This window comes from Podarcis pityusensis, assembly GCF_964106645.2.
Source record: "Podarcis pityusensis genome assembly, chromosome: 1".
In the NCBI taxonomy this organism is placed as follows: Eukaryota; Metazoa; Chordata; class Lepidosauria; order Squamata; family Lacertidae; genus Podarcis; species Podarcis pityusensis.
In genome coordinates, this window is record NC_138028.1 from 74,032,456 (window position 1) to 74,049,310 (window position 16,855).

The window sequence follows — 16,855 nt, forward strand, 5'->3', positions numbered from 1 at the left end:
GCAGACAAAGTCCAGGAAACTCATTTGCCCAGCAAAGTTTTGTTCACAGCCTTTGGGGCTGGATTTTCTGTCAGTGTTAAAGTATCTGCTGCTGCGTGTTTTTTCAGTTTGTTTTGTGTTTCACTCGCATAGGTGTTCGGTGCTATAGAAAGCGATGAGGCTATTGGATTCCCAGTTGGAGGAAGTGCCCAAAACTTAAATGTAAGTTGTAGGGAAATTTTACGGTGGCAATCTCAACTCTGCTCATGGCTTTCAGAAAGATTGGATTACATGCTGAAGCAAAGCCACTTTTTCTGCTCGTACGAATATAAAATTCTGTAGTAAAACTGAATCACAGAATTACTCCAATTGCATTTAGGTAAGAGAGAAGAATTATATTTGTATGTGAGAGCATAGCAAGGAAGGGCCCAGAGTTCAGTTGTTGAGCCAAAGCTTTGCTTGCGAAGGTCATATCTAGATAGGGCTGGGAGGGACTACTGCCAAAAACCCTAGACAGCCGCTGCCGGTCAGAGTAGTCAATACTGAGCTGGGATTGGCCAGTGATCTGACATGGTAGAAGATAGCGTCTTATAGGCAGCATTCAACTAACAAGCCCTGCCAGCAGAAGTGTAAGGACTTTGTTTCTTCTCCTCTCTCCCACCCCAGCCAAATTGATTCTTGGGGATGGTCAAGAGAACCCCCAGAACAGCACACAGGGGGGTGGAGGGCAGATAGCTCCATCAGGCAAGCAGAAATGGTTGTGCTGATGGAGCAATCTGCTTAGTGCTATACTGAATTGCTCCCAATGTTTTTATGCTTCCTAGCAGTATTTTCAGAGGAAACCAGAAAGAAATGGGTTGAATATCAACTAATGGACAAAATGTTTCATTCTGCAGCTTGAATCTACAGTGATGCCATACCTACAGGTTTTGTCCGAGTTCAGAGAAGGTGTGCGGCAAATTGCCCGAGAAAAGAAAGGTGATGTTAACTCTCTGCTTTTTTTTACAAATGGAAATCTCCACAAATGTGCAGTTGTCTTACGAAATGTCATTTTTATTTGTACCATAGTGCTTTGTTTTCTTCCTCACACTTGTTCATCTGCTTGCTCGATATGGGTGTGGGCACACAGACGCATGTACTCTTCAAAACTCTTTAAGCCAAAAACTAGGGAGGTGTCTGCCTGCATTTGCCTTGCGTTTTACTTGCGTATGAGTCTGGGCCAGCTCTGCCATTAACCAGATTGAGGCAGCTGATTATGCAAGTCATGAAAGGGCAGCAAATCATTTATTTATTGTTACCGTATTTTACTGCTGGGATGGAGCAGGCGCTTGTTGGATTGTGCTGGGTGAGATCCCATGGACAGTAATACTAAAAGGAAAGGGAGTTCATGATGGCTGGGAGTTTATTAAGAGGGAGATAGTAAAAGCACAACGTCAGGCAGTACCAATGAGACGGAAACATGGAAGGTGCCTAAAGAAGCCAGGGTGGCTATCTAAAGAACTTTTAACTGAGTTAAGATTAAAAAAGGATGTGTACAAAAAATGGAAAAGGGGGGAAACCACCAAAGAGGAATTCAAACAAATAGCCAGCACGTGTAGACACAAAGTCAGAAAAGCTAAAGCACAGAATGAACTCAGGCTTGCTAGAGAGGTTAAAAGCAACAAAAAAGGCTTTTATGGGTATGTTCGTAGCAAAAGGAAGAACAAAGAAACAGTGGGGTCACTCAGAGGAGAAGATGGTGAAATGCAAACAGGGGACACAGAAAGGGCTGAACTCCTCAGTGCCTTCTTTGCCTCAGTCTTCTCCGATAAAGAAAACAATGCCCGACCTGAAGAATTTGGAGCAAATGATTCAGCAGAGGAAACACAGCCCAGAATAACTAAGGAGGTAGTACAAGAATACTTGGCTAGTTTAGATGTATTCAAGTCTCCAGGGCCAGATGAACTGCATCCAAGAGTATTAAAAGAACTGGCAGATGTGATCTCAGAACCACTGGCAGTCATCTTTGAGAATTCCTGGAGAACAGGCAAAGTCCCGGCAGACTGGAGGAGAGCAAATCACACTTCAAAACGACCTTGACAGATTAGAGAACTGGGCAAAAACAAACAAGATGAATTTTAACAGGGAGAAATGTAAAGTATTGCATTTGGGCAAAAAAAATGAGAGGCACAAATACAAGATGGGGGACACCTGGCTTGAGAGCAGTACATGTGAAAAGGATCTAGGAGTCTTGGTTGACCACAAACTTGACATGAGCCAACAGTGTGACGCGGCAGCTAAAAAAGCCAATGCAATTCTGGGCTGCATCAGTAGGAGTATAGCATCTAGATCAAGGGAAGTAATAGTGGCACTGTATTCTGCTCTGGTCAGACCTCACCTGGAGTACTGTGTCCAGTTCTGGGCACCACAGTTCAAGAAGGACACTGACAAACTGGAATGTGTCCAGAGGAGGGCAACCAAAATGGTCAAAGGCCTGGAAACGATGCCTTATGAGGAACGGCTAAGGGAGCTGGGCATGTTTAGCCTGGAGAAAAGGAGGTTAAGGGGTGATATGATAGCCATGTTCAAATATATAAAAGGATGTCACATAGAGGAGGGAGAAAGGTTGTTTTCTGCTGCTCCAGAGAAGCGGACACGGAGCAATGGATCCAAACTACAAGAAAGAAGATTCCACCTAAACATTAGGAAGAACTTCCTGACAGTAAGAGCTGTTCGACAGTGGAATTTGCTGCCAAGGAGTGTGGTGGAGTCTCCTTCTTTGGAGGTCTTTAAGCAGAGGCTTGACAACCATATGTCAGGAGTGCTCTGATGGTGTTTCCTGCTTGGCAGGGGGTTGGACTCGATGGCCCTTGTGGTCTCTTCCAACTCTATGATTCTATTCTATGATTCTAGGTGTGTGAGTCCATCACTTCCTGCAACAATGCATGGATAAGACTGAGGGGCAGGTGAACCTCACCAAAAGTCAAAGAGCCCTAAACAGCGTTCATTACAACTTCCTATAAAACTCTGAGCTGAGGCAATGCGCCTTCTTATCTTCTTATTTTCAGACATTGCAGAGCCTCATCATTTATATGTGGAAAGCTTTCTTTCTTTCTTGAGAGAGAGAATTGGAGTTTCGGCAAAGTACTCACTCAAACATGGATCATGAAGCGGAGGATCTTAATTGTGGTATATTAAAATGCCAAGCAAATAAAATTTTCTTTATCCCTGGTACAAGAAGAGTAGACACCAGAAACCCTGAGAGCAACACTGGCCATTCTTAGCAGGCAGCTGATTTGCTTTTTTGATGTTCTAGTGATAACGCACAGTGAATGAAAGAAAACTACCCCCCTCAAATAATTTGATAGCTGTACATTGAGAAGAATTTTCCCCTCTAATGAAGCCTTGCCAAGGAATGTCAGTCAGGATTTCTTTTCAGCTCCTTCCTTTGAAAATAAGGAACTTCAAATCATAAGTTCAGTCGCCAAACAATTGTGTTGGCTCACTGGAGCAAAAGTGGTGACCTCTACACCGATGCGCCTATAGAAATCTAATAATCTTCAAAGTTGTGTTGGTTATAAGTGATCAAATGCATTTATGTACATGCAGGAACAGTGTGCATGCAGACGGGGTGGTACTTGTTTTGATATATCTCGCTCCTCTGCATTGCACCACCAGCAGCATTTGAGGGTGAAAAAACCCTTGTGGTTCAGAAGTATGTGGCTGTGCAATTGGAGGAAGGAGACTGCTGTACTGAAGCAGATTGTAGTTGAGCATGCCTTTCATCAGGATTTGGCACATGCTCTTCTATGGATTATCACTAAAACCTTCTGTCTTTGATGTCCCTCTGAAAACACACTGTTGGCACACATTAATCCTGAAGTAATTCCTGATGCCAGAATATTAATTCTTCAGAAAATATAATACCTTGGATAATATTCTCACCCTCCGCATAATGGGGGTTTTTTATACACACATCTCTCATTCTCCTCTGCCAAGAAGGAATTTTCTCCTCTTTGCTGCTAAAGTTTAATTATTCATAGTTTTAGGCTGGTGAATATTTATAACTCAGGGAGACATCAATGCAGAGCAACTGCAGAGAATACCTTCCTTCCAGAGCACTTACAGCTTTTTCTTCACCTGTTCGTGATAATACTTTTCAGCGTGTATTTAAAGAGGATTTTTTTTTAACTCTCTAGTTTTTATTGAACTACTGGGGATGAAGATATTATTTTGATATTTATTAAATTTGTTAGTCACTTTATCTTGTCCAGGGCAACCCAAACAACTTAAAACCCGGCAGACAGAAAAAAAACCTCACACAGATACATTAAAACAAAGGAAAACATAATCAATTAAAAACATCCCGCCCACTTCTAAAAGACCTATTATTATTAAGATACGCAGGCTTGGAGGCGGGCAAGCAGACTTTAAATCACTATAAGAGGCTAATAGTTCTAACGAAATAGATATCTCTACCTGTTATGTGGAATGGGGAAGAACTGGCTAATGCCCCAGTTCACCTCAACCTTTTTTAATGAGTTGATAGCTTATGCTGTAGTACTTATAACATAATCCTATGTCACTCTAGGGGACTTTTGACTTCTGCTTTTCAAGATGGAGGTTCAGTGAAAAGGAAGGAAGGGGAGGAAAGCAGAGACAAGGACTAAAGAGTTGAGGGTGGGGAGAAAATCATATGTATTTCTGCTAGCAATTAAATCCCACTTTGTTCCAAGGACCTACTCCCTAGCACATGTGTTTAGGACTGAAGAAGGAGAACAGCAACTTTGGAGTTCTCCCCCACCCCATAGCATAGTGGAATTGGAAATGTCATTTATCCAAAAGGGGGAGAGCAAACCCATTGCTCTATGACATAATAAAAGGTGGTGTTCCCTTCTCATAAAACATCCACCTGACTAAAAGATAAGAACTTTTGCAGATGTTGATATTAATGGTTTCTTCTTATTCTTTGTAATTGTAGTGTTTGAAGTTCTGCAGCTATGTGATTCTCTTCGAGATGATGTCCTTCCTGAGCATGGAGTTCGGTTTGAAGATCATGAAGGTAATTAAGTTGGAAATCAAACTGGGCTCCAGTCTTGCTTTTGACAAGTTAGTACATCCTGGTGTCTGTTTCCAACTAACAGTAATGAGGCGCAGTAACAAAATGAATGAGCTTTGTCAAGCACCCTGGACTCTTAAAAGATGCAATGCTAAAGACATTTATGTAGAAGTGGCATTTCAGTAGGATTTTCTTCCAAGTAAATATGGTGATGATTTGGATGTGAAATAGACACAACAGCAAATAATAGCAGCAAGAAATCATAGATTTCTCAAACTTTTGCCCATCTTTTTCCAAGAGTTGTCCATCAATTAAGGTTAAGTGAGTTCTGCCTTTTGTGTTCAGCAGTGTGATGTATATTTTAAATAGCTGCAGAGGAGTTCAGCAGCATCTAGAGGGCCACACGTTTCCATCCCTGGTGTGTATCATTGGGATAAATACTTTAAACTAGTAATATATATGATCATTTATTCCTTGTAATGCTTTTATTGTAGGACTCCCAACTGTGGTCAAGCTAGTGGACAGAGACACCTTACTAAAAGAAAGAGAAGAGAAGAAAAAGGTTATACGTTATTTGAACTAGTTTCTGTCTAGATGTGCCTAATTTTTGTCTAACGTCATTTGGGATGGTCCGAGGAATATAGCCTGCATCAGTCTCCTTCCACAAGCACAGCTTCTGCTGGGAATCTTGGACTTTCTAGACCCCACCAACCATGCAAAGACCTCCTGTAGCAATTGATGGGGCGAGGCAGCACCGCTCACTTGGCTTCCCAATAGGGATACAGCTGGTTAGGGGGAGGGGCAAGGTGGCAGGCGGGTGGTGTGGGTGCAGTGATTGTAGAGCTATATTGGCTCCACTGCCCTACTGGCGCTTTGCCAGTCGCCTTGCCCCTCCGACCCCCCTGTAATCTGTGGCAATCCTGACATTTGTAAACCGGGTAAACTCCTGTAATTAAGACACAATCATCTGACCAAAGGACTTTAACATGGCCAGTGTTCCAAACTCCTTTCTTTCCTTTTAAAAAGCTCTACAATTTTTCCTGGCTTTTGCGTATCAGAGTTTCTGAATAAGAGAACTCTAGGATTCTCTTGGTATGTTCACTCATTGTAGCTGACAAGTGCCATCTTCAGAGAGAAAAATGAACAAAAATCCTGTCATTTATAAGCAAGTAAAATAAAAGTTACTTCCCATTTATAGATGTAGCCCTCAGTGGTGATGCACTCCTATAAAAATAATGACACCATTCTCCCCACCCACCTAACAAGTACCTTCCGACATAAATCTTGAGATTACTACATTAGCACACATACTATTTTTATTGCATTATGGTGAGCCTTGGGACATGCATATGAATGAGGAACATGCAGAGCTGGTGATTTTAATTCCCTCAAAAGTCAAAGACTGGTTGTTCTGGATAGAACTTTGTAAAGCTAACAGCTTAATTAGGATCCTGTTGTATAAAACATAGCTGTGGATGATTTGCTAATAAAATGCTCAGTGATTTACTTCTGTATTTTTTAAATCCTAATGTTGCTTTTCAAATTCTTTTTCCATAGATTGAAGAAGAGAAAAAAAGGAAGAAAGAAGAGGCAGCTAGAAAGAAACAGGAACAGGAGGTAAAGTAACCAAATATTTTTTAAATATACATTTTAAAGGTTGGTTTTAATGGCACTGATGTCAGGCGAGAAAAGGCATGTTTCAGGCTTTATCTTCCATTTATGTCACCTCCTCTGTTATGTGAGCTGCAAAGCAGAGCCAAATTGTTAGAGAGACCTTAAGCCACACAGCCCCTCAACACATAAACCCCTGAACCACCTTTTGCCCCAGCAGCCGTTCCCAAACCATTGAGTACTTTGGTAGACCTACAGCATGAATGACACTCAAGGACTTCCAGCTGAACTCAACTGCTCCAGCATCCAACAGATGCCAAAGACACCCTCTTTCCAGAACCAACAGTATAACATTAGCAGAGAGTGAGATGCGGAGAGACCTGCCCAGCCAACTCTCTGCTTATAGCCATTTATTCCAAACATTTTATGTTGGAATCTTTCAGAAGAGAACATTGGGTTTTGCTGCCAAACACAAGGAAATGGCTTCTCAGTTGTGTGGGGTGGCTTTATCAACAGGCAAAACTGAATCTGCTTCAGTCACAAAATATGCTGTATATTCTCTGCTACCACCACCCCAATCTCTCCACCCCTACCATGTGTACATAGCCTATTTTTGCTCCTGGCGTATGCTTTGATCATCTGCAAAATGTTCATGTTTTGCTAGGCCTCTGTCTTCTATAGAGTCAACATATTGCTGGGTTGCATTTAGAATGGCTCTTCTGTGACCTTCTATAGTGTTATGGAGGATCCCTCCAACTCAGCTTTTCAAGGGGCATAGGGAGCTGCAGGCAGGAGGAGGAATCACTAGAATTTCTCCTCCCTACCCCTTTCCACCAATGGGAGTGTCTTGTAAGCACACCTCCTGCTTGGATCTGGATCCAGTTCAATATATTTAAAAACTCTATCATCAACACCACAAGTGCACAGAACAGCATCTCTTTAAAAGGGGAATGTCTTACCAATAGAAAGCTAAAATAGCAAGTGTCTCTTAAAACTTTACCGGACATTTGCTTTGCAAGTTGTTCTCGCATCTTGCGATACATGGTATGAGAAAATGGGGAAATTAAATAAAAACACAGGTTTCAGCAGATTTTGAAGATACTTTTGTATTCAGGACCCAAGCCAGTTTTAAATCCAATGACTTATATGCTTTTCTGACAGCCTTTTGTGGGGGCGGGTTGTGTCTTTGGAAGGATGAGCATCAGAGTATCAGCTTAAATTTGTTTTCAGGAATTGTTTTGATGTAGGAGGTTAATACTGGCTGTGATATTCATGTATTCCAGAGTTGTAACACTTTTTAAATATATTGCAGGCAGTAAAATTGGCAAAAATGAAAATCCCCCCAGGAGAAATGTTTAAATCGGAGCATGACAAGTATTCCAAATTTGATGAAAATGTAAGCATTACTGCAATTTTTCTTCCTTGAATATTGTATTTAGGGATCCTGGAGAAAGCTGCTAGTTCAATCCTGGACAATATAGATAGATAGATAGATAGATAGATAGGTAAGGTAAGCATTATTTTATTAACATTTGTGTAGCACTTTAAGTGATCCAAGGGCTTTACGTGCATTATCTAATTGCAATCCTTGGAACACACTGTAAGGCAAGGCAGTATTATTATCCCCTATATTGTATATTGGGGAGGAGGTGAAGGGAGACAGTGGCTGAGAGTTCATGGCTAGAGCTCAACCACCACACTACACCAGCTGTACAACCTATGCACGTTTATGCAGAAGTGAACTCTACTGAATTCAATGGGACTTGCTCCCAAATAATTCTTCATCATATTAAAGCATGTGAGTCTTTTGTTACAGCCACAAATTCTAGAGCCTTTTCATATTTGTAACTTTGGCACATTTTTCACCCCTCTTCAATGAGGATGCATGTCTATGGTTTTCTGTGCATGTAAAGGAAAATAGTGATAAGGCAGGTGAGTCCTAACAACCCTGCCTCCTGCACCTAGAGGAGACAGACATGTTGACTACTACCTGATACTTAATAAGGAGGTTCAGCCTTAAACTCTTTCAAATCATTTCCTAACTTGATGTGTTACTGCTTTTTTTCAGAATCTTTTGGAGTTACATATGTGGTTTATTGGGCTTGAATAAATAAGCAAAGAACCCAGGTTTTTATTTTTCTTGTTGATAATGCCTAATTACTGGTGAAAAGGGATAATGCTATTGCATTACCACAGCAGAAAGAAACAAAAACGTTGAGATAACATGGTCCTAAGATAATGAATTAATGTTTTCCAGGGGTTTCCAACTCATGACACAGAAGGCAAAGAACTCAGCAAAGGTCAAACGAAGAAACTAAAGAAACTCTATGAAGCACAAGAAAAACTGTACAAAGAATATCTTCAAATGGTTCAGAATGGAGTTGCAAACTGAGAACAAAGCTTGGACAATCTGCTTCTTAAATAAAATATACAGCTGGATAAACTTTGTGAGGGGAAATGCGTTTTCACTGGGCTTTAACTTTCCATATTGTGCTGAACAAAAAGTAACGCTGCAATCCTATACACACATGGGATTAAGTCCCATTGAACACAATGAGACTTACTTCTGAGTAAACATGCATAGGATTGCACGGTTAATATCACCTTGTTTAAAACGTCAATAAAAGTTTTGTTAGTTAAATAAGGTTCTGTAATATTTTTATGTGATACAAGTCAATAAACTATTTGCTTACTGTCCCTAAGAAGATTTTTTGGGGGAAATAGAGGTGCGTAGGGGGAGGGGGGATCAGAGACAGTGTCCTTTCCATCTCTACCATCTGTAGCAGCATCAGGTTGGACTTTTGCTCCATGGAACTCTGGATTCAACCCCTTAACTTTAGCTGGACTTGTATCTTTTGTGAGAAGTCATTCAAGCCAAACTCACAATGTCTCAATTCATCTGTTAAAACTATGGGGAGAATTCTCTTTGTAATATGGATAGTACATGCGCTTAGCTTTGCTCAACAGAAGCAGTTTTTACATGTGCTTAACTTGGGTAACCAAGTGCTGCCTCTGACATTTACTTTCTGAACTGTAAGCCTAAGAACACACCTGCTTCAATTCATTTCCTCTATGGGGACTCCACAAATGCCATGTCTTCCCCCCCTTAGTTTTGTTGCTCCTTTTGAGGAGCTTAAAAGGATAACCTTGAGGAAGTGGAAAAGGGCACCAGTGTTTTTCTCCAGCAGGAGCATTCTGCTGGACTGAGCTGCTTAAGCAATGTGTAAATGGAGTACAGTGTCAGTTAGTGTGGACAGCGACTATTGGTCACTGCCTCTACCCTTAAAAACATACTGAGGAGTGGGATCCCCTAAGGCAGTGCTGTAGCTAAGGTGATGCTCTCCAAATGTTATTGAACTATAGCTCCTATATCCCTGACCACTGGCCATGATTGTGGGGGCAAGTGGGAGTTCAACAACATTCAGAGACCATTACTGAGGCTGCCTGTACTCTAAGGAGAAGCCCTGAAATTAAAGTGCCTGGACATTTAAAACAGACTTAATAAATGTTATATTTTGGCTGTTGGTTTTGAAATAAAATTGGCAAGAAAATCTGCAATGCCAGATAAATGGCATCCTGGAAATACAGGGTACTGCAACTTCCCTATCCTCTTTGCACAGCAGTGCTTGATGATTCTTGGCCAGGAACAAAAAGCACTGCCTTGGCTCCCTGGTTAACATGAAGACACTGGCAGTTATCTTAAGCTGTGAACGAGACCTTTTTTTATACTTGTCCACCACCAGGTATTTCCAGCTTTTTTAATAGAGTACAAGGCTGTACAAGAGTTGCATACTCATGGTTGGTTTATACAATCAGCAGATGGCATCATTTTAAGGCAGGCATGTTCAACCAGTCGATCGCGGGGCATCCCTGGTCGATCACGTGATCCTGAATGATGGCCCCCCCCCCCCAGAAAAACCTCAGTGGGTAGATCACTGCCAGATTTTATATAGTGGGAGTAGATCGCAGTCTCTTGGGAGTTGGACATGTCTGATTTAAGGGTATGATACTAGAATACTCCTTCCAGCATAAACTGGATCATGTCATGAGAGGTTCTACAAGCTTTCTCTCTCACGTGCTGTACTACTAAATCCTGGCCATTGTTTAAATTGGCCGAAACCCAAGGAGCTATATAGGTTGCATGAGATCATCAAGCAACCTTTAACTAAATGGCTTCTATAGTCTGATATGCATCAAGCTGAGTTCATCATTCACGTGCAGGTGTGCAGGCTTCGACTTGCTTGGCACTTGTTGGATCAGGAACTGCTAGCATAAATTGCTTGTTGTGTCAAGAGATTGGTTGTAACAGTGGCTGCTCTTGATAACAACTGGCACAGAATGTCACTCTGGGGATTGCAATGCCTAAAGTCCTACACTGCACATCTCAGGGCACTGGTTTTCAAACTATTTTCAGAAACCTCATGGATTCCTTAATGAGAAAGATCCATTAGGATATGCAGAGAGTTTGCTCCCTGCAGTTGGTCTTGCCCTGCAATGTGCAGCCAGGAGGATGTGTATTGTAGGCTGTATGCCCAGTTGACACAGAGCAATGCTGAAACTTGGTCAGTGCCCCATGTCAGTATCTAGAACATGCCCACAAATTCTCAGGGATGGTGTGGCAGTGTTGCTGAATTACCCAAAGAGAAAACACTGGAAAGTGTTTCTGATGGAAGAAAGGTAAAAAACCCCCGCCTCTCATCCTGTCATACACGCACCCATTAAGATATCAACTAGAGAGGCTCCATTCTGTGTACCATCTGCTCATGAAATAAAATCTGTGTAGAAACGGGGCCGCGTTGTAGGCAGGCATATTTTGACTTCATTTGTACTGCATAACAGTGTGATTCCTGTTTAAATACTTCAGTGGAATTCTTTGTGCTTATCAGATACTTGAAAGCACACCATTCTGTGATATTGTTTCTCCTCATGACAGCTGCTTGAGACCTCTTTGAAGGAAAGTGCATGACAAAACCTACAAATAAATCAATGGATCTGTTACATTCCAATGCTCCACATATCTGTGAATTTTGTCTACCTTCTCCTCCTGAATGGCTTTGATAGCATAGGCAAGTGGGTTCCTGTCAAAAAGGAATGCAACAGAAATGTTTGAAGAATGTGAATCTTTCTGTGAAGGGCCCCCGAAGGAGAGGTGCCTCATCAACTGAGTCAGATAGCACCCCAATATCTACTCCCATCCTGCCTAAGGAAGCTAGAGCTCTCCCTAAGATTGTCTGTGAAGGGAGAACTGGGCACGCAAACTGAGGATGAGGTAAAATAGCTTTTGTAGTCAAGGCTATTTGATAAAGAAGAGGGAGATGTACAGCCCATTTTCTAGGATCCAGCAACCAATGACACCATCTTGTTCACTTCCTTGGAAGCAGGGGTGTTTCTCATTAGCTATATCCCAGCCTTTCTTCAAGGAATTCAGAGTAGCCATTTAGCTTCACAACAGTTTGGAGAAATAAGTTTGGCTGAGAGATAAATGTTATGTCTGTACACACCCTGCCAAGGTTTAGGGACTAAACTTCAAGCCACAAATTACTGAAAAGCTTTACCCTGGCATAAGTCTCATTTGCTTGTTTGCTGCGCTGTTTGTTCTCTTGAAGCTGCCCCCAAAAGAAAACTGTTCAGCAACATAATACATTTAAAATGTTATACCCTTGGAAATGGCATATTTTGGAAGAGGGTGCATTTCAGTGGGTGGCACTTCTGTGGAAAGATGCACAGTATTGGAGTAGCACATATCATTAGGGAATTATGATTCTGGCAGTGCTACAAAACACCAAACAGGATCAGCAATTGTGCATTTAAAATCTAGTATTGTTAACAATATTACCCTCCATTAAAAATCACAAGAGGGGCTCAGAGCATAAAACAAAACACATCAATAATAAATAATATTATCAGATACATTAAAACTCCCCCAGTACCCCCCCTCCACAGAAATCTCAAAAACAGCAGTGGGATCCTGCTTCCATAATCATCCTACAGCAGATGTGGGCACAGAACCTATTTTTCTAGAAAAAATAGCACTGTGTATGGGGGAGCCTTTTGGAGTCGAGATGTTGCTGAACTACAAACCCCATCAGCCCTGGCTATTGGCCATATGCTTGCTGGGGCTGTTGGGAGCTGTAGTTCAGCAACATATGGAAAGCTAAAGGTTCCCTACACCTGTCCTATAGCAACAGATATACTACAGACTGCTCTACCAAACATTGGGAAGTTCGGAAAGGTCTTGCTGTGTATGTTACTCTTTGACAATAATGTTTTATTTCTTTATAAAAAAAATTCTTCCAGTAGCACCTTTAAGACCAACTAAGTTAGTTCTTGGTATGAGCTTTCGTGTGCAAGCACACTTCTTCAGATACACTGAAACAGAAGTTGCCAGATCCTTCTATATAGTGAGAAGGTGGGGAGGGGTATTACTAGAAGGGTGGTGGGAATGGGAGATTGGCAGATAGCTGAGATGAGCCTGCTGACGACTCTTAACGACTGTAATGGGTCTTACAGGAAAAGGCAAGGGGTGAGAAGGTGAGAAATGGCTTAGTCATGTATAATGGGATAAGAATCCAATGTCTTTGTTCAAACCAGGTCTCTCCATGGTTTTAAGTTTGGTAATGAGTTGCAATTCAGCAGCTTCTCTTTCCAGTCTATTTCTGAAATTCCTTTGTAGTAAAACAGCTACTTTGAGATCTTGTATAGAATGTCCTGGGAGATTGAAGTGTTCTCCTACTGGTTTCTCTGTTTTGTGATTCTATTTCTTTGTTTTGTGATTCTATTTCTTTGTTTTTATTTATTTCTTTTGTGATTCTATTTCTTTGTGATTCTATTTCTTGTTTACTTCAAAATGTGATAAGCCAGCCCTGCTGTGTTTGAGGGCCTTCATATTCATTCCGAATGGAACCCTGAACTTCTGCCTGAAAGTCCTGGCTTGATACCACTGACTGGACCAGACAGGACTTTGATCCGATACTGCAGGAGCTCTAACTTTTTGTGACTGGACAGGAGGAGAAAAGAGTGATCTTACTGAATGAAGGGTATCTGGCACCAAACATGGCTTCTGTTTCAAAGTTTAAAACGATTTCGGAACTATCTTGAGGCAATATTCTCAAATTTTCCCCTAATTGGTAGTGTGTAAAATGGCAAAGACTATCTGACTATTCAGGTTTAGCAATGAAGGCGCACAGGCGAATTGTGAGTGCTGTTAAGTGTGTGTGCTGGAAACTTGCTTCTACAGAAATGACTCTGTTGAGAAGGTAGGCAGATTGGCATGCTCTGGTTTTTGTCTTTGCAGCAAGGATTAATATCTAAAGAAAAAAACAGCCCCACCCCACCCCCCACTTCAGCACTTGAATTACTTGGTCAAAACAACTTGACAAGGGCACTCCTCTGCATATTTTAGGGATTTGGCTTCTTGCTTTCAAGGACACGGAATCAGCACTGGAGGGGTGGGGAGCAGGGCAGGGATTGGCATCAGCAGGTATCCACCAAGGTCCACATCCCAGGAAGAGGATAATCCCTGCTGCTGTTCATTCTTTGCTGTTGCTGCTCACTCAGAGTGGGAGAGGAAGTCTGAGAGAACAGTGTCAAGGGCAACAAGGTGGAACAGCAGGAGCGCTCTGGAGGGAGACCGTGACAAGGGGCGTGAGTGGCAAACACTGTCCTTTCTCCTCATTGCTGCTGTCACTCACCCATCTTGGTGAATGAGCAAGGCGGAGCAGCAGCTGCCACAGCTTGCTCCTTGATACTTCCATTCTGGCTCCCAGCAAGTAAGTGAGTAAGCAAGCATGCAGCAACTCCTCCTTGCCAGCCTGCTCTCCCCAGAGTGGTTAAGTGAACCAACGTCCCACCTGCTTGCCTGCCTACTCTTGCTTGAACCCAGAAGGTCCAGATAAAGCTGAAAGGGACCCGGGTTTGAAACCATGGAGAGCTGCTGCTGGCCAGTGTAGACAATATTGAGGTAGAGCCTGGATGAAGAGCCTAAGCCTAAGCCTTCTGGGCCTCTTCATTTGACTCTCAGGACTCTTCCCCAGACCACCCCTTCCTTGAGTACTTTTGCCCATCTGGAAGGCAAAAATATAGGTGTTGTGTGCCATGCTCTAATTATTGCATGGCTGAAATGTAAGCTTGAGGCACATCCGTCGCTCTGCCTACTGTTGCTTCTGGCCATATGCAGCCCCCGTTAAGTTGACCACAAGGAAACGTGGCCCTCAGCCTGAAAAGGATTCTCCACACCTGAGCTGGAACAACCAATTTTCTGACTTGTTATAAGGCAGCTTCCTGTGCCTCTGTGAGGTGTGCACTGAAATAGCTGGATACTCTGAGGGCATCTTAAGCTTACAAGGCAGGCTTAAGCAGTATGTGGACCGAGAACTCCCAGAAGTACAAGCTGGATTTAAAAGGGGCAGAGGAACCAGAGACCAAACTGCAAACATGCGCTGGATTATGGAGAAAGCTAGAGAGTTCCAGAAAGACATCTACTTCTGCTTCATTGACTATGCAAAAGCCTTTGACTGTGTCGACCACAGCAAACTATGGCAAGTTCTTAAAGAAATGGGAGTGCCTGATCACCTCATCTGTCTCCTGAGAAATCTCTATGTGGGACAAGAAGCTACAGTTAGAATTGGATATGGAACAACTGATTGGTTCAAAATTGGGAAAGGAGTACAGCAAGGCTGTATATTGTCTCCCTGCTTATTTAACTTATATGCAGAATTCATCATGCGAAAGGCTGGGCTGGATGAATCCCAAGCCGGAATTAAGATCGCCAGAAGAAATATCAACAACCTCAGATATGCAGATGACACAACCTTGATGGCAGAAAGTGAGGAGGAATTAAAGAACCTTTTAACGAGGGTGAAAGAGGAGAGCGCAAAATATGGTCTGAAGCTCAACATCAAAAAAACGAAGATCATGGCCACGGGGCCCATCACCTCCTGGCAAATAAAAGCGGAAGAAATGGAGGCAGTGAGAGATTTTACCTTCTTGGGCTCCATGATCACTGCAGATGGTGACAGCAGTCAAGAAATTAAAAGACGCCTGCTCCTTGGGAGAAAGGCGATGGCAAACCTAGACAGCATCTTAAAAAGCAGACACATCACCTTGCCAACAAAGGTCCGTATAGTTAAAGCCATGGTTTTCCCAGTAGTGATGCATGGAAGTGAGAGCTAGACCATAAAGAAGGCTGATTGTCAAAGAATTGATGCTTTTGAATTATGGTGCTGGAGGAGACTCTTGAGAGTCCCATGGACTGCAAGAAGATCAAACGTATCCATTCTTAAGGAAATCAGCCCTGAGTGCTCCCTGGAAAGACAGATCCTGAAGCTGAGGCTCCAATACTTTGGCCACCTCATGAGAAGAGAAGACTCCCTGGAAAAGACCCTGATGTTGGGAAAGATGGAGGGCACAAGGAGAAGGGGACGACAGAGGACGAGATGGTTGGACAGTGTTCTCGAAGCTACAAACATGAGTCTGACCAAACTGCAGGAGGCAGTAGAAGACAGGAATGCCTGGCGTGCTCTGGTCCATGGGGTCACGAAGAGTCGGACACGACTAAACAACTAAACAACAACAACTGAGGGCGTCTTGCCTTAAGGGTGTCCCTCTGCAATCTGGAGTTGGCACTGCACGGCAGCAGAAACTTTCTGCCCCAAGGGGTTTTCTAACCCTTTCTCCTGCAGCTGCTGTCACCACAGACCAACCCTATGTCAATTTCAATGGAGTTTCATTCTAAATCAATATGTCTCTAGATATAAAGTCACTGACATTTTAAAACTGGAAGTAAATAGTAAATATGCCATCCTTCTTTGCTTCCCACCCCTTTTATTTTGACACACAGACATGAGAAATTTGAAACTAAACACAATGACACCCTCTGGAACTCATGGTAAAGTTGGCCTTGGGCCTATTTGCATGTGCGCTCATGATGCTTACCATTATGCGCATAGCAAGAAGCCCAACTTTGAATCTTTAAATTAAAATAACTTTTACAAAGTTATTACACTGCACAGCGGGGATTACTGTGTTCCGTCTTACACGCCTGTGATGGATTTCTAAAACGCTGCATGTTCAGAGGGTAGGAAGTTGCGAATGCAATTTCTTGCCAGGATGTGAACACGTGATTCCGCACAAATGTGCAATACGTTTATTCTTTCCTTGAGGCTTCATCACCATAGCACACCGTCCCTTTCAAACGGGAGTAGGGAACTGTTGCTGATATCCAGCTCC

At 42.5% G+C, this 16,855-nt stretch overlaps 1 protein-coding gene across 2 annotated transcripts in view; it reads left to right on the top strand.

Moving 5' to 3' along the window:
• Positions 1-9,325, top strand: part of CARS1 (cysteinyl-tRNA synthetase 1) — a 33,802-nt gene extending 24,477 nt beyond the window's left edge. For both annotated transcript variants that reach the window (XM_080998758.1, XM_080998759.1), the window contains 7 exons: positions 133-201; positions 876-957; positions 4,940-5,020; positions 5,512-5,579; positions 6,575-6,634; positions 7,941-8,024; positions 8,886-9,325. In XM_080998758.1, the coding sequence (XP_080854884.1) occupies positions 133-201; positions 876-957; positions 4,940-5,020; positions 5,512-5,579; positions 6,575-6,634; positions 7,941-8,024; positions 8,886-9,020 (579 nt within the window). In that variant the 3' untranslated portion in view covers positions 9,021-9,325. The remainder of the gene's footprint in view (positions 1-132; positions 202-875; positions 958-4,939; positions 5,021-5,511; positions 5,580-6,574; positions 6,635-7,940; positions 8,025-8,885) is intronic.
• Positions 9,326-16,855: the final 7,530 nt, after the last annotated feature.